The 23841-nt window shown below is 44.7% G+C and overlaps 2 protein-coding genes and 2 long non-coding RNA genes across 6 annotated transcripts; 2 read left to right on the top strand and 2 right to left on the bottom strand.

Annotated features, from left to right (window-relative positions):
* Positions 1–27: 27 nt before the first annotated feature.
* Positions 28–7621, bottom strand: LOC124049303 (coagulation factor XIII A chain-like). The gene is made up of 18 exons (XM_046370768.1): positions 7503–7621; positions 6865–6986; positions 6670–6766; positions 6388–6564; positions 5149–5397; positions 4956–5074; positions 4765–4872; positions 4200–4374; positions 3804–3942; positions 3487–3590; positions 3312–3400; positions 2689–2842; positions 2499–2608; positions 2120–2285; positions 1856–2010; positions 1546–1682; positions 1364–1469; positions 28–923 (listed from the first exon to the last, which is right to left on the bottom strand). The coding sequence occupies exons 2-18, from the start codon at positions 6916–6918 to the stop codon at positions 888–890; spliced, it is 2175 nt and encodes a 724-aa protein (XP_046226724.1). The 5' UTR covers positions 6919–6986; positions 7503–7621; the 3' UTR covers positions 28–887.
* Positions 838–4960, top strand: LOC124049305. Of its 3 annotated transcripts, XR_006841385.1 has the most exons (8): positions 838–1488; positions 1580–1963; positions 2090–2345; positions 2695–2849; positions 3228–3547; positions 3794–3936; positions 4202–4514; positions 4741–4960. It is a non-coding gene; the product is annotated as an uncharacterized LOC124049305 (long non-coding RNA). The 3 variants fall into 3 exon arrangements; XR_006841383.1 differs by having other exon boundaries at positions 839–1488; positions 3794–4514; XR_006841384.1 differs by having other exon boundaries at positions 840–1488; positions 2725–2849; positions 3794–4514.
* A 1154-nt stretch (positions 7622–8775) lies between the features above and the next one.
* LOC124049838 lies at positions 8776–18047 on the bottom strand. Its single transcript, XR_006841481.1, has 4 exons — positions 17907–18047; positions 17689–17824; positions 11051–11081; positions 8776–10717 (listed from the first exon to the last, which is right to left on the bottom strand). It is a non-coding gene; the product is annotated as an uncharacterized LOC124049838 (long non-coding RNA).
* On the top strand, positions 13086–22891 carry nrn1a (neuritin 1a). The gene is made up of 3 exons (XM_046371913.1): positions 13086–13352; positions 17933–18080; positions 19805–22891. The coding sequence occupies exons 1-3, from the start codon at positions 13298–13300 to the stop codon at positions 20031–20033; spliced, it is 432 nt and encodes a 143-aa protein (XP_046227869.1). The 5' UTR covers positions 13086–13297; the 3' UTR covers positions 20034–22891.
* Positions 22892–23841: the final 950 nt, after the last annotated feature.

Below are 23841 nucleotides of genomic sequence, written 5' to 3'. Positions count from 1 at the left end.
GAAAATAATGTTCAGCAACACCTTCAGTGGTTTTGAATATGCTTTTATTGTTGGTTAAAAAGATGACAATCGTCCAGAAAGAACAACGATTAAAAATGCTCAGTGAACAGATTGAGAGGACGTCGGGTCTCTTCGCGTTTGCTGCCGGGCCTCCTCATTTATTGATTGAACGACATTATGTTTGATTAATATTTCATATCGACTCCTGCTGTCAGGGCCGATGTGTGTGGGCGGAGAGCTGCTGCCAAACTCGCTCACACTGATCCGACTGTCCAACTCGCCGTTTTCGAACCTCAGTTTATCATGAAAACATCAAGTTTTATTTTTTTATGTTAGTTTACTGGTTTCCTTCATTATTTTTAATGAAATTAATTCTGTGTAGGTTTTTAATGTTGGAAAACACACAAGTCTGTAAGTGCTGTGTGTTTGTGCTAAATTAAAATTTGTTTAATTAAGAGTAGCCTTTCCAAACTGTTTAAACTGATTTAGTTTTGTCTTTTGCATTACTAATTTTGAACAAAACTGGGGGAAAAAAAATCCTAAGCTCTTTTTTTTTTTTAATGTTTGTGTGTTCCAAATCCAGCTATAGTGTCCATATACTTCATGTTTACATAATAACAAAATTATCCAAAGATCAAACTGAATCAATCTGAAGCTCTAACAGTCACTGGAATAATTTGCATTTTGATTGTGTATATGATTCATTTAAACCTCCCTCATCTGGGAAGCAGAATATCACAACTCTGAATTTCCTGAAGTTGTGTAAATCAAATTAGAAAAGCGCTCTAATCATCAAAGAAAGTATTTTGTGATGTGGGCGTCACCCAGCTTGTGATTGGTGGAAGGAATGGCAGGGGGTGGGTCCATATGTCTGCGAGCCAATCATCTCAGGGCATGATGACCACGTGAGCCATTCCATACACCTGAAATCAACAGAACAAAATCAGACAGATGTGCTAACAGCAGTTCAGTTTAAATTAAAGTCTTCTTTTTCACTCCACGTGTACGGTGGCTCTTACAGGACAGAAGCTTTATTTTATCGCATTTAGCTTTAATTTGATCTGAATTCTAACAACAGTGCACGTTTTGTTTGTTAACATTGAGTTGTGAAATGTCATCAGGTTAAAATTAGCGCACGTTAGCATTCACATTAGCATTTCTGTAAATGAAGCTGTACATGGTGCGTGCTGGTGTGGCTGTAACATGTATGCAGTTAGCATAGCATGTTAGCATGTTGTTGTTTAACATAAAACATTCAGCAAACCAGACTGTTCTTAACCACTTTAGCGAGACCACATTAGCGAGACCACAATCTTGCCTGTTTAAGAACATAACACGAACAGAGAAAGTAATGGATGTTTACATGGTGGAGGTTTTTGCAGTCCAGCACAGCCATGATGGAACGAGATCCATCCAGCCGAGGGATGAACGGCTCCTTCCAGGAGATGGAAGCCTGAGGATCGATGACGCTGAAAGGCACAGAAAGTTGTGAGTATGGCTACAGTTCAGACCCAGAATAAGACAGAAGCCCGGAGGTGTGCGTACCTGTAGTGACGTGTTCTGTATTCCATGAGTCCAGGTCCCTCCATGGCCAGGTGTACGTTCTGCAGAGGGAAGTTGAAGGGGTTGGTGAAGGAGACGGTCGCAAACATCTCCTGCCGCACCTGAGGGAGGCCACTTAACTGGAGGAGAAACAACAACAGGAGCATCATCAAAGGATTGTATTTACATTAAAGGTATAATTCAGGTATTTTTGTCTGAGTTCTTTGCTCAGGTGTAGGATTAGCTCCGATCCTGAGGAACAGAAGAAACTGGAATGTGTGTGTGTGTGAGTGTGAGAGAGAGTGTGTTTTACCATCATGGTGAGCTGCGGCGTCTGCAGGTCAATCACCTTGAGGGCAGTCACTGATTGGTCGTCAGCCTGTCCGGTCACAACAAACTGAATGTCGAGCTGAGAGCCCAGGTGAGGCAGGTACTCCTGAGCTGTGATCCTCAACGCAATACGCTCAACTGCAGCACACACACACACACACACACACACACACACACAACCTGAAGTGTAACAGAGTGTATTTGTAAAACCACAAAGGTGCAGGGCTTCTCCTCTGATGTTGCTCACTCCGATTGGCTGGCACAGTGACGGAAAAATCCTGATCTTTGAAGTGATGGGCTGTGACTCCAGTGTAGAAGATGACGGACCCGGCCAGGTGAGCCTGGACCACCTTGGGGAATTCAGACAGGTTCTGGAAGTCCACTGCCAGGTTGATGTCCTCACCCAGCTGGACCTGGAGACGGAGAGGGATGGAGACGTGTCCTGAGCTGCTTTGGGCACAGGTGTTGTCAAGGTAACAGGTACAATTATTTTGTTTGTACTTGTTGGTCATACAGTGACCAGCGAGTTTTGAATTGTTTTTTTTTTGGGAACTCTTTGTGAACTGTTCCTTTAAGTGCGGAGCTCAGTAACGACTGAAGGACAGACAGGTAGCCAGGTGTGTGACCTGTTCAGCGCTCATGCTGACAGACAGCTGGGCGCCGGGCAGCTCAGAGTGGTCCCTCTCAAGGCCGTATCCCTCTGCCTGAGCCATCGTCCTGCTGTCCTCATTACTTCCTGCAGACAGAAACTGGTTCAGATCCCACAGCTCCTCTGAGGACTCTGTGTGTGTGTGTGTGTGTGTGTGTGTGTGTTACCTTCAGGGTACTTGTAGTTGCCTTTGATGTCCACAGGCGACATGCTGCCGACAGCCTTGGTGAGTACGGCCTGTCCAATGTGAGAAGTGTCCACTCTGAATGGAGTCAGAGTCCCGTAACGATCCCGCTTTTGGAAGACCACGTCGCTGTTCACCTGCAGGGTAGGAAAAACTCTTCAGCCCAATGAACACCTGAAGTCTGTCCCCGTCAGCTACACCTCACAGATCAATACTGCTCTTCTTACTCCACTACATTCCTCTCTTCAGGAGCACTTAGTTAATTTACATGTTCAGATTAATAATACGACAAATAATTAATTTAATTATATTAGTGGGGCTGCGTTGTTTCACAAGCAGCATATGAAGTAATATGCATAAAATTAAAACATAAAATATATATAAATAAAACAAAGTGGGTCACAAATGCATCACTAAAATAATAAATAAATGAGTACTGTTGGTATCTCAAGTGCTTTTTAATGATACTTTTGTACTTTTACCAAAGCAGAATTTTAACGGCAGGATTTTTACTTATAACAGGGTATTTCTACACTGTGCTACTGCCGCTTTTACAAGAGAGCAAGACCTGAATACTTCATCCACTTCACAAATGTTGGGACTGACCTCAGCAAAGACGAACCCACAGTCGAACGGGTGGCAGACCAGGCCTTGCTTAATGGCTGCGACTGAAGCTGGACCACAGCGAAAATGTCCTGTGAACCAAACAGAGAGTGGTGTTTACCGTTCACCTGTCCACCTGTCCACCTGTCCGCTCATCTGTCTGTCTGTCTCGTCCTACCGTCACTGGTCTCCTGGGGTGTGGCGTCCACCACCTGCCATCCTCCGAGGTCGGGCGGCAGGTCAGCACGCACCATGTACACCTCGTTCCAGCAGTGGTAGTTCCTGCAGAGACACACAAAGTACTGCATTACAACTTTCTGTTCACATGCTTAGTTTGTGTTACAGGCGAATTGCAAACTGAAGCTACTGCAAAACTCATCTCTGGGCATCTGCTCACACACAAAGTGGGAAAGTAACTAAATACTCAAGTACTGCACTTAAGTACAAATCTGAACTACTTGTACTTTGCTTGTGTACTGAGACAGTTGGACCGACCAGATGGAGTCCCTGGTGTGGCGTTCGTCCGGTGTGCCGTCAGGCTTGAAGATGAGGTCGGTCTTCAGGTTGCCCGTGTTGTCGTGAGCTGAGCTGAAGTTGGTGATGACCCTCGCCGGGATGCCGAGGCAGCGTAGGACTGCAGGGATACGAAATATTTCACTGCCATTTCATGCTCAACTTTCTGGTCCTCTGAAAAACACACTCATGGCTCCACTTTAAGTCTGATGTTTGCAGTGATATTGAGCTTTAAATAGTCTGTGTACACGACTGCAGTGGTGGAAACAACTCAGCACCGCAACACGTCTTTTTGTAGTTCAAGTACTACCAGTTCCAGTACTTCAGACTACAGGTCTGAAGTTAAGTGAAGACCCTGACATGACAGCACTCGCTTACAGGTGTTGAAGACTCCGGCGAACACCCAGCACTGGGCGAAACAGACGGGCACTCCGGTGTTGGCGTACTGCAGCAGGATCTTGACGCTGCCCGTCCAAGATGTGGGCGGCGTGCCCATGGAGTAGTCGTCACTCCAGTTGCCAACCAACACGCCGTTATCATCCTGAGAGTTGATCTGAGGGAGCAGAGAAGTCGCAGATCAGTGACGCTCCGAGACCGAAACCTTCATTACACACCAGCAAGAACAGATCAGATCAGGAGGGACGGCCGGTTGTGTCGTCGGATTATTAGCCACGAGCGGGACAGAAAAACTGGGTCGGTTTTCATTCGTTTCTCTCGCATTTGTTAAGATCTTTGACTCTGACGGACTGCTGCATCTAAAATTGCAAAATGCTTTTTTTCCTTGCCATTTCTTCACTGTGACCATCTTGTAGTGTTCAGAATACTCATGCACTTGTTGAAAAAGGACAGAGATGGACGGTGACAAATCAAAGTGCCTGTGTGAGACTGAGCTGAAGTAAACACCTGCTGTCTTTAACAGGGACTACTGGGACACTGGACTCACCATGGCTGATCCTTTCCTGATCACTTTGATGATGTTTCCTCTGTTGTGGATTGGCATCTGAGACGCATCCAGGATGTAGATGCAGGCGTCCAGAACACCTCGCTCAAACTGCAGGGGGACGAAACGTTACCTTTAGCGTGTGTGCATGTGTGTGTGTGCGTGTGTGTGTGCGTGCGTGCGTGCGTGCATACCTGTCCAAACATCCAGCTGCGGTGTGACACGGCTTCAGCTGTGCCCTGAAAAATCACACCGACGTCGTTCAGGACGTACTCCATCCGTTGTGACTCATCGGGGACAAACACAGCGTCATCTGCAAAGAGAGACACAGCATCTCAGACCCGTGGACGGAATCTGATACCCTCAGGTGAGAAGGCGAGTTGGCACCTGGACACCAGACGTTGAACAGCAGGTACAGGTCGGTGGTGGCGTCCCTCTTGGTTCGCTGTATGCCTGCGGGCGCCATGATGGCCACGTAGGTACGAAACTTCCCCACGATGGCGTTGGCCGTCGGCGTGATGCCCAGGACCACAGATTCGCCCTGCATCTCCAGAATCTGGCCCAACCACCCGCCGCTACGGCGAGAACCGAAGGTCACCGCCACCAGAGAGCCCTCACTGGGCGAAGGGTTGGAACCTGCAGGAGGATAAACGACGGAGAGGCGATGAGAGGAATCTGACAGCATTTCTGAGCTGCTGGATCCTCTGGCCTGCAAAACGAAATGTGCGATAAAAACATCGTTCAAACAGAGAGAACTCGTTTTGTGGTGTGGGGTGATTTAATCTGAACAAATGCTGCATTGGAGATAATTTTCCTGAGCTGAGAAGGAAGATGTCAGTGAACATCTGTCAGTTCTGTGTGTGTGTGTGTGTGTGTGTGTGTGTGTGTGTGTGTATGTGTGTGTGATCTGACGACTGAGCCATGGGGGAGTGTGTGTTAATTAGCCAGCCAAATGAATGTGACGCTGCCTAATGAACTGACAGTCGTCTAATTGTTCGTTTGACGACTGTTAACGAACTCCTTTTCATCAGCTAATTGGTTAACGAGGGAGCCTTAACTGTTGGCCTCTGGTGGGCGGAGCTGTGGCCACTGAGCGCGCTCCGTAACAGAAACCACCACACACACAGTACGTGTCAGTGAAGCACGCTGAAGCTGTTCACCAGGGAGGACATTATTAATTACAGTATGTCACTTCTGACTGTTAACACAAATCAAACTAATAAACCCGATCCAACAGCAGGTAAGCTGCTCGTCCAAATCCTCATCACAGTCCAGATTCTGATCCCCATCCTGGTCCCTGTCTCAATACTCTCATTAAAATATTTTAAAAACTGATTGAAAATATCAAATAAATGTCAATTTCATGTTTCTTGGGATCAATTTTGCATTTAAAGGAGCAGTTCAATATTTTCTTTGCTTTCTCTTTATGAGAATTACATGAGCTCCAGTTTGATCTGATGTTGCGCTGGCCTTATGGTTACAGTATCATTACTACTATGAGATGTATTAAGTGATAAAACTGCACTGATCAGTACAGCTGTACACTCGTTTATCTCGTTTGTGAGTGAAACGCATCTAAATATTACCAACCAGCCAATGGGAGCGGAGATCTGAATTCAAACTCACCAATCAGGAACTCGAGCTGGAAGTCGTCCTGATCGGTCAGCGGGCGGTTGAAGGTGACCCGAATGAGGAACTCCTGACCGCGGCGGACCACCAGGTTCTGGGTGTCGTAGGCGGTGGTGTAGTGGTTTGGTTTGTTGATCTGCTGGCACATGTTGATGTGCTGCACCGACAGAGAAGCTGAGAGCGAGGAGTAAAGGGACAGTGCACCAAGTTATCGTTTATCGGAGTGTCATGTCTGGACACAGACTGATGAGAAAAACAAATCAATACATCAGATCTCACCCCCCACAGGAGCATATCCTCTGGGCGTGGGCTCATCATCGAAAGGCTCAAATTCGGGAAGATCGTACCCATCGCTCACGAGGTTGGAGGTCGCCACCTACAGATCATTTAACAAACTGAGGGGTAAGTCAAAGTGTAACCGAAGACCCACTGGACCGAATATGAACACGAGCTCAAACGGTGAAGTGTGAGTACCGGCTTGTTGTAGCGCCCCCTGTAGCTGTTCGGCTGGTTGGCTTGACGAGACATGATGGTTTAAAAGTGACGGGTCGCACCGAGGCCGCCGGACGGGCAGAGAAAAGAAGGATTTCGCACGCCTTCCAGTGTCGACACAAACACGCACAAAACGAAAGAAAATATAAAGAGAGGAAACACAACAATAAATGTAAAATATCCACTAAAGTCTGCAGGATTACGGAAAGAGAGAAAGACAAATGGCCACATATTTGACATTAAATGATGTGAACTGCACACAATGTGTTGTAATTTACTAGAAAGTACAAAATGGTCCTCGTCGCAAAAAGTGATAAGAAAGAAGAGGAAAAATCACTTTTCTGCTGCTCAGATGATGTATTTTGTCTGATTTTCTCCCTTATTTATTGTTTTGTACTGGAAATTTTTAAAACTCCAGAAGAATATTCAAATTAAATCATCAGAAAACATTTTTACATGTTTTTGCTGAATGTAAGTCAAATGTCATAAAAGTTAAAAAACAAAGTAAACAAGTCAGAAATGTCAAATATGCAGCTGAAAAGAAAACCATAAACTATAAAAGACTAACATTAATTAACACACATTCAATGATGCAGACAGTGTGTGTGTGTGCGTCTCACCGCTCAGATGAAGGCGAGTGTGTCGAGTCTCTGATGCTCAGATCAGATGATGATCAGATCCACTTCACCATCAGCTTATATACACACATCCTGCTTCCTCTTTTCACACACACACACACACACAGCAACATGAGAACAGGGAAGTGTGTGTGCTGGTGACCTTGACCCAAACAGCCTGACCCACAGCCTAAAACGTGAACCAGTGAACTTGGGACGAGTACTGCAGACGTGTACTTGTACCCTCATTCAGAAAGGTACCATACAAATAAAGATTACTAGTGTTTTTACCACACGTTACTACACATTACTGTCACCTGAATTGATGATGCGTTCAGTGTTGAGTTTGTGGCCGTTAATTTGTGCGTCTGCACGTTTAAGGACGTGTGAGTCATCTTTAATGACTGAAGCGACTGCCGCTCGTCACTTTGTGCCGCTGCTCTCCTCATTATTCAAACTGAACCTGAACCAACAACAAGACAACAGAACAGGAGCAGGTTGATGTCCTCCTGACTCTTCGCTGCGTCCAAACCAGGCCCCCGTCCCCCCAAAGGACGGCCCGGTCATTTGGACAAGTCGGCACCCGTCAGCCCAGCAGCCACACATCGTGTCTCCCCTGTGCAGGGACGCCTAATCAGCCACAGGAAACACGAGACGTGTCTTTATGTTCTGGGCTCAGAGCCAGTCGTCTTTACACCAAAGTCTTCATGTTTCAGGCTGATTCGTCCCCCCAGAGGACGAGTTGCTGTCTCTCACCTCCGACTGGCTTTAATCTGTCTGACTCATCAGGACTGACTGAGGGTTATTATTATGGTCTGTCAGCAGATCTGCTCGCGTCTCTCACTGAGCACAAATCAAAAACAGCAGGACAGAAAAATGGACCGGATGGACAGACAAAGAAACTTATGACACTGTCCATGTGATCGCTGTCCACTGTCAAAAGATAAAGCGCAGAGAAGGACATTAAAGGGGAAAAGGACAAAAACAAAGGCCAGACGGGACGGACAAGAACGTTAAATAAAGAAGGACGGAGCAGAGACGGAAGAGACATAAAACCAGGATGGGACAGAAATGAAAGTTTAATATGAGCCGTGCGGGTCAGCTTGTCTTAAAGACAGAGGAGGAAGTGAGAGGTCACACAGAAACCACGATGACCTGCTGCTGTGTTGACATTAAAACTTCAGCCTGGACCGATCCGAGTCCACTCGGAGCTGTGGACAAGCAGCCTGAGGGTCAAAGGTCACAGAGAAGTCGTAACGCCCCGCGGACACAAGCAAACGGGAGAACTGATCTGGACTCCTCAGAGAACTCCTCAGGGGTTTGGTCCCGAAATGAGCCGAGCATCTCAGAGCGGCAGAACAAACTCCTCGCCGCCGCCACGGGAGAGCGAGTCAATACCCAGCAGTGAGTCACCGCCGCCGCCAGACCGCAAACCAATTACAGCCTCAACAGGCGCTTTGTTCTGAGGCAGCCCTGTAATTATCCTGCAGGGATCAGCCGACACCCCCGAACACACAGATGCAGCTAATTGATAAATAAGAGACGAAGCAGAGCTGACAGACGACCACAAGCTCGGCGCTGTGAAAGGCAGCCGAGTACACTGAAATAAAAACACTTACTACTTCAGTCACACGCGTTATGTGAAGTACTCCGAGACAAAGACAAGTACTAAAAACAAAGTCTCACAAATCGTGACCCAGCCTTCGCTCACAAGCCTTTCGGCTGTGAGGCTTTATTGATCTTATTTCCATTCGCTCACCCATCCCGAACCAAGTCCTCTCCCATCACAGCCTCGCCGAGCTCTGAGGTCAAAGGTCATCTGCTGCCTGCTGGTCTTCACGTGACCCTGAAATGTCAGACAAGACAGGAAAGGAGGAGAAGCAAGAGAAAAGACTGAGGGGAGAAACTTTTAATGTTTGGGTTGCAGATGTGAAAACGACAGCTCAGTGAAGAGAAAATAATAAGCTGTTAAAGGGACACTTCAGCTATTTAATTCAGTCCAAGGACTTCACTGGTGCTGCTGTGCATGTGATGATAAAGAACTTCGTCCAGTCAAACGTACAGCAGGTGTTCGCAGTGCAGTAGAAGTAGAAGATATCAGAGGATCTAAACAATACCTAAGTACCTCAACACAGTATTTGAGCACAGTACTTGAGGAAATGTACTTAGTTATTTTCTCAAACTGTTGAAAACAGGAAGGTGAGCTGCAGTCACAGCTGCTGTTCCACGTTTGAACACCAGATGGCCCCACTGCCTGAGAAAACAAATGATTAACAACACACACGCTCAGATCCATTGAAGAATTTGCCGCCGTGGCGTCAGCCCTCCTTCCTCCTCACTGAGCTCATTGAGTTCCCTCCTCAGACTTTTGTCCTGATCAGGAGTTATGATGTATTATGTACGCTGTGATCTCCCAGCAGGATGAGCAGGGCCGCAGCACAGATTTCTGGGCCCTGCACCGAGGCCACGGGCCCCTCCTCACATCACTGGGCCCCGGCTCAAACCTCCTGCTGCCCAGTCGGAGCTGACTGACATGCTTTAATAAAAATAAAAAATACTAAATAAAAGCAGAGCAAAATGAACACTGTAAGGTGATGTAAAGAAATAACCACAAACTATAAATAAATTCCACGTGTTACTGTGACTTTAAATATTTTAGAACAGCATCAAAATCCATCGTCAAATTTGGATTGGGGGTCGGGCATCCTGACGTCATGGCTGAGGCCTTGAGATTTGGGACTGTTTATTCATGTTTCACCCAGCAGCTGCAGTGTAACTTTCACTCTACTGTCTAAAATGTCTTATTCAGTTTCATCTGATTTAAATCTTCTGTTTAATTTCCCTCTTTGACACAACATTTGAACTTGATTCTGTTTGTTCGTGCTGCCTGATGGTGGAAGGCGCAGAGTGGATGAGTGACGGCTCACTGAGGTGTTTTTCAGAACAGGAATCAGACCGGATGCGTCAGCACAAACGTCCACTGCTGGTTGGAGTCGTTTTCTGGGACTGGATGAGAAGAAAAACATGAGCAGGGGTGATGGAGGTGTCACATCGGGGCCTCTGCAGCTGGAGGAGGGAGGCGGCGCAGTGTGCAGTTCCTCCGGTCCACCAGCAGGGGTCACCGATGACATCTAACCCTTTAAAGTCATAAGTGGGGCAGCGAGGCGAGTCCATCTCTGTGCCGTCTTCTGATTGGTTTAGAGGAGGCCGGATTCTGTCTGAAGGTCAAACTCAATGTCAGACAACAAGGTCACACACACACACACACACACACACTTAGCCAATTTGTCCAGGAGTTAAGCTCTCTTTCCCTGTGTGTGTGTGTGTGTGTGTGTGTGTTCTCCTCCTGCTGCAGCACTGCATCGCCTCAGGGAAACATGTGTGTTAATAAGCTGCAGAGAGAGAGAGAGTTGATTTCTCTCAGATTCAGCTGACATCAGCAGGAGAAGACGAGATCCCCCACATGTTGTTTCTTCTACACACACACACACACACACACACACTCTATCACATCATGTATGAGTGTGTGTGTGTGAGTGAATCATCTTCACCTTCAGTGTGCAGCTTCCTTTGACCTTCCTCCTGAAATAACAACAATAAGAATAAAGATAATTAATTAAAATCCATGCTGAACATTAACGTCTTTATGAGTCTGCTGAGGTGGAATATAAATAAATAAATATACATAAATAAATAAATAAATAAATATATATATATATATATATATATATATATGATAGAAATATTTGCTTATTATTACTGAACATGAACTTCCTGTCGAGCTGACACACTGTAGGGTAAAGCTGCTGACAGTTTGCAAGAATATTAATTAATACTAATTATATTTTTATTAATAACAATGTAAATACAAATAATGTAGCAGAGTACAATATCTTATTAGGGTGAGTATAAAATAACATAAAATGTAAAAATAATCAGATAAAGTGAGTAAATGTACTCGCTGTACCCGCTTCTGCTCACAAACATTCATGAAGATTTTATTTGCGTGAGAGTCAGTCAGCAGGGACTTTAAACTGGATTTCAGTCATGTTCACAGGGTTTATGAGGATCCTGCTGCACCTGCTGCTCAGGTAAAAGCCCTCACCCAGTGCACACAGGTCCACCTGCACACTTTCCTACCTGTCCAAGCCTGTCAGGCCTAAGGTTCTGCTCAACTAGAGGAAAATGAGTAATAATAACTTGCAAGACAGGATTTATCCAGCAGGGGGCGCTAAGGTAAAACTCAGCTGTTGGTGGTGATAAAGGGAAACATGTCTCCTCTGTATGAGACAGGTGGACCTGCAGGAGCAGACCACTGACTGCATAAGGATTAAGACAAGCGAAGCCCAAACACCTGGACGCCCCCTGGTGGCTGGCTGCAGTACAGCTCATAAGCTCCTCCCCCTGCATGTCAGCAGATGGGACATGAGCCAAACTAAAAACTCAAAGTACACATCAGACAAATCTTTCTCAAAGACAGTTTGTCATGTCTGTGTGGTCCAGCTGTAACTGCTGTTAGCTGCTAGCTAGAGGAGCATGTTTTACCAAAACAACACAAACGTTTCTAATTTGTCGAAACATATTAGAAACATGAACCCGTTTCAGAATTAGTTCCAACAATAACTCACAGACACAAAGTCTCCGAGGCCGAAGCCCTTGAGAAAAGCATTCAGCAGCAACATATCTTGAATTTCCCTCAGGATCAATAAAGTGTCTATCTATCTATCTATCTATCTATCTATCTATCTATCTATCTATCTATCTATCTTATTCAGCGCCGTCGGCCTCCCCGGTCTATGCCCAGCTACCCCTGGCCAGTAGGGGGCAGCACATGCAGAAGCAAACAAAATGTTTTTAGCTTCTCATTTAAACTCACTTATTAATTTAGATTTATTTATATTACTAACTTAACATCAAAGGCAGCACATTGTTCCTGACACTTTGTAGTTTTTCTCGCGCTAGCGTTTTTAATTAGTTTTTTGATGCTATAAAAATAGAAGGCTAAATCTAATTTAAATAAATATTTTGAGGAGGTAAAACTGTAGTTTCAAAAAAGTGAATTCTTGACAGACAAGTCTCTTATGGCTTCAGACATGGTTTCCATAAGACCACCTTGTGTTTTGCTGAAGGATGAAGGCCGTGAGATGCAGCTGAAAGCTCTGAAATCAAAAACTGTTGCTATGATCAAATATCAGCTTTAGCTGTCAAATGTATCAGGAGGGAAGAGACGGAAAAAATGTCCAGATTTTTTTTATTATTAAAAATGTACACTTCAGAAAATTAAATGTATTATTTCTTTGATTTGATTTATTTTTGGTGTATTGATCATCTTAAACAGCGCTGTGCGGTGCCACTGAAGACTCCAAAATGAACAAATGAAATGAATGAAGGACAGGATGTAAAAGGATGTGATGAAAAAATATTAATGAGTGAGAGAGAGAGAGAGAGAGAGAGAGAGAGGGAGGAGTGGCTTTCTCTCTCTCTCTCTCTCTCTCTCTTTTCTTTTTTTCTCTCCAGACGCGTAAAACTGGCAGGAAGCGCAGAGCGGAGCACGACACAGAGCGGGATCCACAGAAGAAGAAGAAGAAGAAGAAGAAGAAGAAGAGCCCACAGTGGAAAGATAAGACAGAAGAAAAAAGAGGAAGGAGAAGAGGGAGGAGGAGGAGGAGGAGGAGGAAGAAGAGAGTTGGATGTAGCTGCTGTTTTGCGGGCGTTTTGCGGGGAATGTGCGGCTCCTGCTCCGCTGCTCTCCCAACTTTCTGAATCTCTGCGCTCATGGTGAGAGGAGGACGCAGAGGATGGGAGTAACCTGGTCCTCCAGATGCCTCGCACTCTTCCTAGCTCTACACATAGGTGAGCCAGACCAACGAAGAAGACGCAAAAATGTTTTTATTCACAGGACGAAAAGGGTTGAGTTTAAAAAATCTTTTATTCTGAGCGCATTTTTAGATTTCACTAACAATTTAGCACAGAAGAATCAGTCGCTTTTAATGTTTCTAAATATTTCTTCTCCTTTAAATTTAGCTTGTTTTTTTGGGTGTTTAAAGTTCAGTTGGTTTTGAAAGCTGGCGGCATATTTTTAAATCAGATTTCATGTGTTTCCGTGTTGATTTGGCTCGTAATGAGGCGCTGAGGGCAACGGGGCTACACTTCACATGTGGAGTGTGTGTGTGTGTGTGTGTGTGTGTGTGTTAACAAGGGGAATGCCCCCCCCCCTCCCCTCCGTCCCCCATCCTCCCCCATCCTCCCCCTCCTCCTCCTCCTCCTCCTCCTCCTCGGTTGTCCCAAACCGGAGACATTTGTTGAATTTTTTCACCTTCACAAATGAACTGAATTTGATTTAATTTGTAGTTTAAATTAGAGAAAATGGCTGCGGTCGTTTCGCCTCCACCTCGCTCACCTTTGACGGGGTTTGGTGTATTTTCTGGGGCTACATACGCAGGAAAAGGCCTTTTTCAAGGTCTACAAACATTCGTTTAAACCGATTTAAAAAAAATAAATAAATAAATCACAGACATTAAAGACTTCAGAGACGTCCGGCCCGTCCGTCTGTCCCGGTTCGTGGGCCGTGCGGGACGCGTCCTCCCCGCCGCAGTGTGCGGGGCTGCGGCACCGTCACACCCGAACAACCGGAGGATTCAAATCTGTTTGTACATCATGTCGAGATGAATTCTGTCTTCATTCTTCTCCTTATTTTCCCCGCTGCTTTGGCGCAACAGAAGAAGAACGAAACGACAGAGCAGCTTCGTTATTTTCGCTGTGGACGCGCGCGGAAGCGGCCGCGCACGCGCCTCCGTAGAAAAGAACAACCTGCACGATTTTATTTTAGGTTTCATAATAATAATAAAAACAATGATAATAGTATTAATAATGATAATAACAAATCAAAACAAATGACGTGCTGAAGGGCTTTCAGACGAGCCGGGTTTGAACGCAGCAGGAGGAAAGCGGATCGTCTGATACCCGACAGGACAACAACACACGCAAATAAAGGAGATGAAACGAGAGGAATATGGACGTGCTGCTTGTTTTCTGCTGTTGCATTGCATAACGACGCTGTGGAGGAGTGTGTGTGTGTGTGTGTGTGTGTGTGTGTGTGTGTGAGAGAGTGTGTGAGTGCATTTGCTGGTGGCAGAGAAAACGTGAATTATTGAAGACGCAGTCCTCCCGGTGCTTTTGTTAGAGAGCGCGGGGAGGTTTGATGTTGAGGTCCGGAGGCTTCAGGAGGCACAGACGCCTGACATCACGCTGAGGTAGAACCAGCAGACGTGGACTCAGGCGGACAGAAATTCTTCGTTTGGTGCCTGAATTTTGGGGCTTTTTGGGGGTCACTAAGTCACGCAGATGAGTGAAAATTCAACCCCAATGAGGGCAAATGGCTGCCGAATTATTTCACACACTGTGATCCTCAGCGACGTGGAGGCAAATCGAATGAAATCGATTAACTGGACTCCACTTCAGATTTCTCATTTATGTGAAACGAATCGGCCTCCTGCGGAAGGAGGCTCGCCGGGTTTTCCTCCTCATCCTCTTCCGTTTTTAGTATTTTATTGTGATTTTAATTCGCACTGTGATTGGCTGCTGCAGCGGATGTCACAGCCTGCAGAAAAGCAACGAAATGATTTTTAAAAAACGGAACAAAGGCAAAGAAAAAGAATTAAATGCACAAATAATCGAAATACGCCTCAAAGAGGGCGGTTTGACTGCGTTTATCATGTCGTTAAAGTAATTCGTTTCCCAGCTTTATTTGTCGGAAATCTGGAGTCATTTTTCTGTTTTTTAGGGGGTATTTTTACGCGCCTCGTGCGAGTCGGAGGTGGGTGTGTCCGCTGGAGCTACAACACGCTGCTTTTGGCATCGATGCACACTGCAGCCATCACTGTGTGTGTGTGTGTGTGTGTGTGTGTGTGTGTGTGAGGAGGTGGGGTGAATGAGTGCGAGCGCGCTGAACGGGAGGCGTGAACGAAAAAAGCTGTGCGCGTCCCCGTGCGTGTGTGTGTGTGTGTGTGTGTGTGTGTGTGTGTCCTGGTTTCACTCAGACCAGAATAAACCCGGGGACGACGTGAGATTTAAAAATAAAACAGAACAAACTAAAGGATGAAGCGAGCGGCGGATGAGAGATGAAAATTGATCTAGAAATAAATAAATAAAAGACCACAAAATAAAAAGCTAAAAAATGATTTAAGGATCAAAAATAAAAAGAAAAAAACGAATAAACTAATTTAAAAATACGGAAGTGGGTTTGATACAAAATAAAATCAATCAATACCACAAAATAAAAAAAATCGCCTTTAATTTCCCGTCTGACTAAAGTCAAGTTTCCTTTTACCAATAATACATATTTATTAATTATATTAATTTGAGAAAATGAAAAACTATGAGACATGAGCAGTTAAAATGAATGAGAACATTTGGGGGTCACGTTGTGGTGACCTCGTTAGGAGCTGATTGGCCCGTTTGGCTGCTGCAGAGAGAAAACAGCATGTGTGAGATGATGTAATGCCTCCTCCGTACAGTGATGGAGGAGGTGGAGGAGGTGGAGGAGGTGGGGGTGTTTCACTCTCACTCCGCCACACACATCACAAGAATGAAGCACACAAATCATCTGGAATAAACCAAAGCATCCACAATCCAGGAATCTCACAGAAAAACATCACAGCGTAGAGTTAACGTTAGAGGAACATTGGAGGAACGCTGGCAGAACACTGCAGCCACATTACAGTAACACGTGAATTAAACGTGCTGCGTTTTGTTCTGCTGGTTTTAACGTTCTGAGGTGATTCAGACTTATCATAAATATAATATAATAATATTATTTCATGAGACTCAGCCTGGAGAGGTGATCTGTAGACCCTGACCCTCACCTGTAGAGTGTAAAACAAGCCAAACACTGCAGAACAGGTTTCATTCATCCTGTTCATCTGTGTTCTGCCCTCTCAGCTCTGCTGCAGTTTGTCCTGAATGCAGTACATGCAGTGTGGTAAAAAGTACACAAGTAGTAAGTAAAGATGCGCTGCTGGAACATCACTTTGGTAAAAGTGAATGTCAGCCACATGCTTGGTACCCGAGTAAAAGTCTGGAAAATATCTGACATGAGAATAATAAAAACTGCATGCGGGGGTCAGCTGGTCGTCCTGCCGGCCAATTAACAGAATCAATGTGGGGTTTTTCAATATGACAAAATTGATTAAAAATATACTGTGGCTCTGTCACTGGGCCCAACTAAAACGACCAAATAAAGTGGAATAAACAAGTACAAAATGGAAGTACGAGTATGCAGAAAATGGAAATACTCGATTAAAGTACCTTAGAATGATAGTTGAGTAAATGTAAGCCGATGATGATTTTTTGCGGTGTGTTGAGCCGCACAGATAAAACCCTGATCTCAAGTGATGTGACCCGAGTCAGGGCCGCTCAGAGACCGGAGAGCAAACCCGTTAGCATAACGTGCAGGTGAATTGTGGGTAATGTAGGTGGCAGGTGACGGCTCTGGTTCTTTCTGTCAAAGTGTCTATCATGAGTCCAACAGGAGTGTGATGGTAAGTCTCACATTACAGGAGCGCTGCTGAAGTCCATCCCACTGGACGCAGCACGAAGCCAGGACTGGCGACAGAATCACACGTTCACTCGGTTCGTATGTGCTGCAGACGGGACGGGTCCTCTAACAGCCGTGTCTCGTCCTACACGTCACGCTGTGTTAGTCCACAGTTTGATCGAGTGGAACCAGCAGACAGCAGGCGCGTTATTATCCAAACCAATCAATCAGCCCCATCCCCTGCTCGACCAACCACACACACTGTTCACTGAGTTAACAGAGGTCATGTAAAGGGGCGTGTGTGTCGTGTTGGTGTGTGTGACTGGCTGAAGGGGGTGGAGGCGTGTCAGACCTGGCAACCCGTGCTGTGTTTTGTAGTTTTCTCTCTGTTCAAAGTGAGTGAGGGAGGAGTTGAAACACATTTGTGTCTTCATGTATCACAGCTGATGCATCCAGTTTTAGATAAAATATTTAAAAAGTTTAAAACTAAAACATCTTATTTTAAGCAATGTTGGCACTGCGTGTTACTCCAAACCAGAGATGATGTTCATACTTTATCTTGGGTTTAGTTTTAGCAGCGTTGTGTTTAATGTCTAATTTAGGCACGAAAATACTCAGTGAGGGTTAGAAAAGGATCACGCGTGGCTACAATACCTGGTTTTGTCGTCCTCTGTTGTCCTCTGTCCTCTGTAGAGCGGTTCCTCAGGTAGTCAGGGTGGTCCTGGTGGTTTGTCGTTCGTCCGGTAGGCGAGGCAGCGCAGACACGACCAATCAGAGGCCTGCTTTCCTCCTGCAGAGAGCCAACACAGAAGCTTTCTGGGATTTTCTTTAATGTGAAATTCTCCTTTTTTCCCGCCCCATCTCCCCCTCACCTCCTCTTCCTCCTCTTCTTCCTCAGTCTCTGTGTTGCAGACGGTGCTGGTCAGTGCTGGTCAATGTGACTCCGTGTTTAAAGGCTTCTCGGACTGTCTGCTTCAGCTGGGGGAGAACATGGCCAACTATCCCCAGGACCTGGACGACAGGGAGAACCTGCACAAGATCTGCAGGTACGTTTACAGGAGCACGTCCAGATGGTGGACACATGTTCATATTATCAGCAGAATCAAGATGTCATGACACCAGAGGCCTGAAGAGACAGAGTATTACATAAATACTCTTAAGGCTTGTACTTTCCCATTGATCTGATTCTTTTTTTGACAACAAGTGCTGCAAAACTACAAAAAACAATCAATAAAACCAATAACAGAAATATTCCTCCCAAGAAAAATCTAACTGCACAAAGGCTCTTCACTTTAATTTCCAAAAACTTCAAAGTCAAAGCGACTTGATTAAAACAGATTACTTTTCATAAAAGAAGTCAAATCAAACAAACCTTCTTTGTCAGACTTCTGTGAGGGTTTGCGTCCCTGAACTTGACTTCTCAGGCAAAATAACATGCAACATTTTGATTTTTCATTTTGGCCACAAAATCAGCGTGAGTTCCTGGTGCACTTTGCAGCTCATTTATCTCCTTTTTAATGGCTGCTTTATCTGAGTGTTTATGCTGTTTGAGTGTCAGACGGTGAAGCTTCCTGCTTTGTCTGGGAAAATGAAATGAGTGATTTAACTGCAAACCCTGAGGGGAACACTGAGGTTTGGGGTGTTGTTGGGGAGTGTGCATATGTGCAAGGCAGAGGCCTTGCTAGCCAGCTGACCCCCACCCCCCAACCCCTTTCATCCTCCATTCACCCCACCACCCAAAGCGGGTGGGCACCAGATGGCACGCTGCAGCAAGAAGCCCCCACCCTCCTCACACACATGATTTTTTAATTCAGTGACAGCTCCATCACAGCGGTGTTGAGGCGTGGCAGGAGGGATCCTTTAATACGCCTCCTCTCTCTCTCTCTCACACACACACACACACACACACACACGTTAATTGCTCAGAGATGCAGCATCAACACGTCTCAGTTCAGGAGGTCAACATCAATAAGAGCAGATTGGAAGATTGGATTAGATACGCTCTGTGTGTGTGTGTGTGTGTGTGTGTGTACGTGTGTGTGTGTGTGTGTGTGTGCGTGTGCATGTGCGTGTGCGTGTGTGTGTGTGCGTGTGTGTCAGCACGTGTCGGTGAGCAGGCTAGTGTCATCTTTACATTAACTGGGAGGAGGAAGGGGGGAAAAGATGAACAGACGAGTGGTGGAGAAAGAGTGAGCCAAAAAAGACAAAAGGCTGAGGGGGAGTAAAAATACATTAAGGAGAAAGTGGAGGGAAATGAGAGCAAATGAGAAGAAGTAAAAGAGAAGGAGAAAAAAGGATTAAAAGAATAATATTAGACCTCTTTTGTCTTTATCTGAAGCCTCGTGACTGCCAGGAGTTTGGAAATACTGATGTATTGATTGGCCTTAAACATGGATACTCAGTCTAATGTATTAGAACTGGCCGGTAAGCCAACCGCAAAGCTTTTAATTGTAGAATAATTCCCACAATGGCAGCAGCAAATGTTTTGTCCTCAGTAAATGTCTTTCTGTCCAAAACTGATGGAAAAGACAGTGTAGTAATATGCTGAGAGGCTCCACATTTGCTTTAGTTGTTGTTGTGCTGGGATGTAAACTTCGCCGGCTGTGTCTTCATAAGCTTTTTCCTCGCTGTGTTTTCTGTGATGCCAGATCCTGGGATGACTTCCACTCTTGGCTCTGCTTCTTCAGTAGATGATGCATTCAGTTTTAAACCAGCCTCCCACTTCAGTCATAAGCTTGTGGTGTTAACGCTTGCTGTTTTCTCCTGCCAGTTACTGGGATAACTTCCACTCCTGTGCCACGACGGCGCTGGCGGACTGCCAGGAGGGAGCGACGGACCTCTGGGAGAAACTGAAAAAGGAATCCCGCAACCTGGATTTCCGTGGGAGTTTGTTTGAACTCTGTGGCGGCGGCAACGGAGCCACCAGATCAGCTGACGCCAGGGGCCTCGCCCTGGTCCTAACCACACTGCCCACCATACTGACTTGGCTGGCGTTTTAACAAAAACAAGGAGAAACATAAAAAAAAACAAAGTGAAAAGAAGAAAAAAAAAGGAAAACCCTAACGAAAAAAGAAAACAGAAAAAGAGTGGAAGCTACTCTTCGATACTGAAAAAAACAACTTCTGTAGGACCGAGTTTGAATTCACCACCAGAAAACTACACCCAGAATGGATTTTTACTACATTGACGTACGGCGGCCCAGTTTGCCTTCCCGGGACATCTGCAGGCCGTCCTCCTGGAGCGCTCATCCAATCACACGCGGACCTGACCCGGAGGTCGATAACATGAAATATTCAACACGCCATTGAGCAGAAACGATGACAATGATGAAAATTTGATGGATCCTTGCCCGCTTACAATCGTGGAATTACACAGTATTAAAGTCAACCATGAATTATTGATGTTTAGTAGGCTAGGCCTAGACAGCACTGCGTGACTGCTGGGTGCTGACACAGTATCAGGCTATATATTAGGGTTCTCATATAGCCTAAGGTACATATTCATGTGTAACGCAAGGCTGAGCTTAACTCCACAAAATCAATAAGACAAGCCGAGGCCCAGAGCCCACGTCAGACCAATCGCCTAATTTCCATCACGGACAGTTTTTCCTTTTTTACTGCGCCAAGTTGACTGTGTAGAGCCGGTAGCTTTGATGGACTGAATGCTTGATGGTAATGTAGTATTTGTATTCTTATTGGCTGTTTGTTGTGCTCAGGCCGCGGTCACACCAGCTTTTATCACAGTGGCATTTTTGCACCAAGTTCATTTTGATGGAGTCGTCACAGCTGACAAAGTCAGTTTAGCACGGTGTCCTCCTGTCCAGGTAAACCTTGGTGCACCTTTACAGGTAAATCTGTGGCGCTGAAAAAAAGCAAAACCATATTGACAGTATTGACCTTTGACCCATGCAGCATGGCTTACAGTCAATTGTGTTATTTTAAAATTTAGAGTATTTTAACTGTTTGTTGTTGAACTGGCTAGCTTCCTACCTTGCCAGCTACTTCTTATAAAATCCGTGCCACGTGAATAAATCTTGCTCTGCCAATTTCTGGTGTGACCATAGCCTCATTTTCCCCCACCAAGCTCTGAGGTGCAGGGATGTAGTTGACAGTATGATGCCTGCTTTTCATTCCAGAACAGTTTAGACTGATGTTAAATTGCATGATGTCAGACAGTCTCTAACATTTCAGGAAATGAGCACAAATTGTGAAATGCTGATTAAGGCTGTTGGCAGAAAGAACTGTGAGTTGCTGGTTTCCGCCATGCCTGGTAGGACAGGATTGGTAACTGGAGTTAAACTCACCCAGTTGACTCTGATATCACTAAACTGTAGTCATCTTGACTCAGGTGGCTATGTGGGTCAGCAGCTGAACCAGACTGATGACTGATGATGGCTAGCTAACAGCTTGAACAGACTAAGTTAGCTAATGGTCAGTTTAGCTAAGCTGACCTTTACTGTGAGCCACCAAACACATAAAGATCAGGTTAGCTAAATCAATCTGTTCTTACAGCTAAACCAGAGCAATGAAGACAAGCTAACAATTTAGCGATGCGAACAGACCGAGTTAGCTAACAATCACTTTAGCTAAGCTGACCTTTACTGGTTTGGTGGCTAACTACTTAGAGGGTAAAAACAAGCCACATTTGGGTTGGCAGCTGTGCGTCAGGTTAGCCAAAACCCTGGTTTATCAGCTTAATTCTTAATTCTTCTTAATTCTTAAAATAAGATTGGTCAGGTTAGCTAACAGCTAGCAGGCAGTAGTCTACCACATGGTAAAATTAGCTGTTCAGCTCAAACCTTAAGCTTTCTGATCCTTGTTTAATCAATGAAAACTAAAATGTGTTGAGAATTAAACACAGGTCAGAATTTAAGTCAACATCGACAATGTTAGCTAGAGATTTCGGTCTGTTCTTGCTTGAACGGGACACTGAGCTCATTTCCTGAAATCCCATGAGAACACGTTAAAGTTCGGAGCGTAAGCTGCTGTAGGATACATCAGCCTGATGGAAACTCTTCATCGCATCGACGTGAAGGTAGAAACACATTAGAATTCATTTTAGTTCATGTTGGTGGTTCCCACCGTTCTTCATCCCTGCTCAGCAGAACTAAGTGTTAGAAATGAATGAATCTGTGAGCAAAACAGTTACTGAGAGGGAGAAATAATAAGATTCTCAATAGCCGACAGCAATACAAAGATATGACTTCACGGCCAGTGTAGCTAAATAATAAAAACCCACACCGTGGCTGAAGAGCGATATGACTGTTGCCATTTAGCACATCCCCCCTTTTCATACGCCAGTGATTCATACTAGACAACCTTAGAGGTGATATATTTTAGGTCTGTATGTTAGATTAAAAAGTCCCAACAGTACAGTAGCATCATAAACTACAGAAATACAGTAAATAAACTGGAGGAGGTTGTTTATTTCTTTGCTGAGGCACAGATGACGTTTCCACTGCCTTCTGACAAAAAAATGTGTACTTCTGTTTGTCGGTTTGTCTCTTTGTTTGTTTATGGGGATGTTGCGTAACAAAAAGAGTTTAAAAAAAGGACTTATTCTAAATCATCTAACGAGAGAATATGTATTTCAAAGGATTTTGAGAAAATAAAAATAAAAAAGCTCTATTAGAGATAGTCTATCCCAGAAAGTTTTAACACAAGATTGATACTTTACAGATTATAGGCCTACTGACATATTAAAAAATAAAAGATTGCTAGAATTATAAAGAGTAATAAATAAAACGACTAATGTTTGAAAATAAGTGTGTGGTTTTATTTGATCCGGGGATAAAAAAATGTGATTTTATCTATGGGGTTTGGATTGTTGCATTTAAAATGCACGTACACACAGTGGGGTTTGGAGTGTATTCATTATTAATAAGGGAGAGTCCCTGAGCCGCCACATGTCTCAGCACTCAGCTTATATCGATCAGGAGGAGGAGGAGGAAGTGCAGGTCCTGAGGTAGAAGATGTTTGTTCAGTCCAACATGGATAATCCAAGATCTTTAAACCAATCCGAATTTGATCTTAAATCGACCAGTCATTAAACACGATTAACGTGTATGGTAAGAGTCTATGATATTTGATGGAGATGATGTAAACAGATCTGGTGCTGGAGAAAATCTTATTGTTAATGATATTGGAATATTAGAACAAAACTGAAAAGGTAAATATATGTTATTGATCAATAAAGGAAAGACACCTCTTGTGATTCCAACCTGAATACCAACCAAAAATATTCTCATAATATTCCCGTGGAGAAGCTTGTGAAACTGATTTTCGTCTTTTTTTATGAAAACAAACCAGATTTTAATGTCGGAGGGGAAAATATTATAAAGACAAAAATAAAAAATGTGGATATTTTAGTCATTTTTAACATTTCTATAATAATGTAAGAATAAATCTTGATTCGACAGGAAATACTGAGCTAAAACCGAAAGCCTACATGCTGTTTCCATGCTGCCGGAGCTGCAGTGCTGTAATACTGCTCTGAGGCCTTTTACTTTTTACAGTAATACTCGCAGTAATACTGCAGTTTCGTGCAGGTTTAATGAAGCTCAGGCGGACTCCCATCAGAGCTGCACTTTGCGTGATGCGGTTCTCCCGCGGGGACACGCGCGCGCTGCGTGTTTCAGCGTGAATATGGACGCGACGCGACGTGATGTGACGGAAAGAAAAAGAAAAAAAAATCAGACATATGGCGAAGAACAAGAGGACTCGAAAACATTTCATTTCGTCTCATTTTCACTCTTATTGCGTGATTATTCGCCCCTGAGGGACGAGCGGCAGGCAGCCTGCAGAGGCT

The sequence above is a fragment of the Scatophagus argus genome, chromosome 18 (assembly GCF_020382885.2).
Source record: "Scatophagus argus isolate fScaArg1 chromosome 18, fScaArg1.pri, whole genome shotgun sequence".
Taxonomy (NCBI): Eukaryota; Metazoa; Chordata; class Actinopteri; family Scatophagidae; genus Scatophagus; species Scatophagus argus.
This window is presented reverse-complemented; position numbering and strand designations above follow the sequence as displayed.

Excerpts from the sequence above, each read along its gene's own strand:
- nrn1a (XM_046371913.1), top strand. The coding sequence starts at position 13,298 with ATGGGAGTAACCTGGTCCTCCAGATGCCTCGCACTCTTCCTAGCTCTA. Across the intron at positions 13,353-17,932 it reads CTTCCTAGCTCTACACATAG|TCTCTGTGTTGCAGACGGTG; the intron begins GTGAGCCAGACC and ends CTTCTTCCTCAG. Across the intron at positions 18,081-19,804 it reads AACCTGCACAAGATCTGCAG|TTACTGGGATAACTTCCACT; the intron begins GTACGTTTACAG and ends TTCTCCTGCCAG.
- LOC124049303 (XM_046370768.1), bottom strand. The coding sequence starts at position 6,918 with ATGTCTCGTCAAGCCAACCAGCCGAACAGCTACAGGGGGCGCTACAAC. Across the intron at positions 2,011-2,119 it reads CACTGTGCCAGCCAATCGGA|TTGAGCGTATTGCGTTGAGG; the intron begins GTGAGCAACATC and ends TGTGTGCTGCAG. Across the intron at positions 1,683-1,855 it reads CGCCGCAGCTCACCATGATG|TTAAGTGGCCTCCCTCAGGT; the intron begins GTAAAACACACT and ends TTTCTCCTCCAG.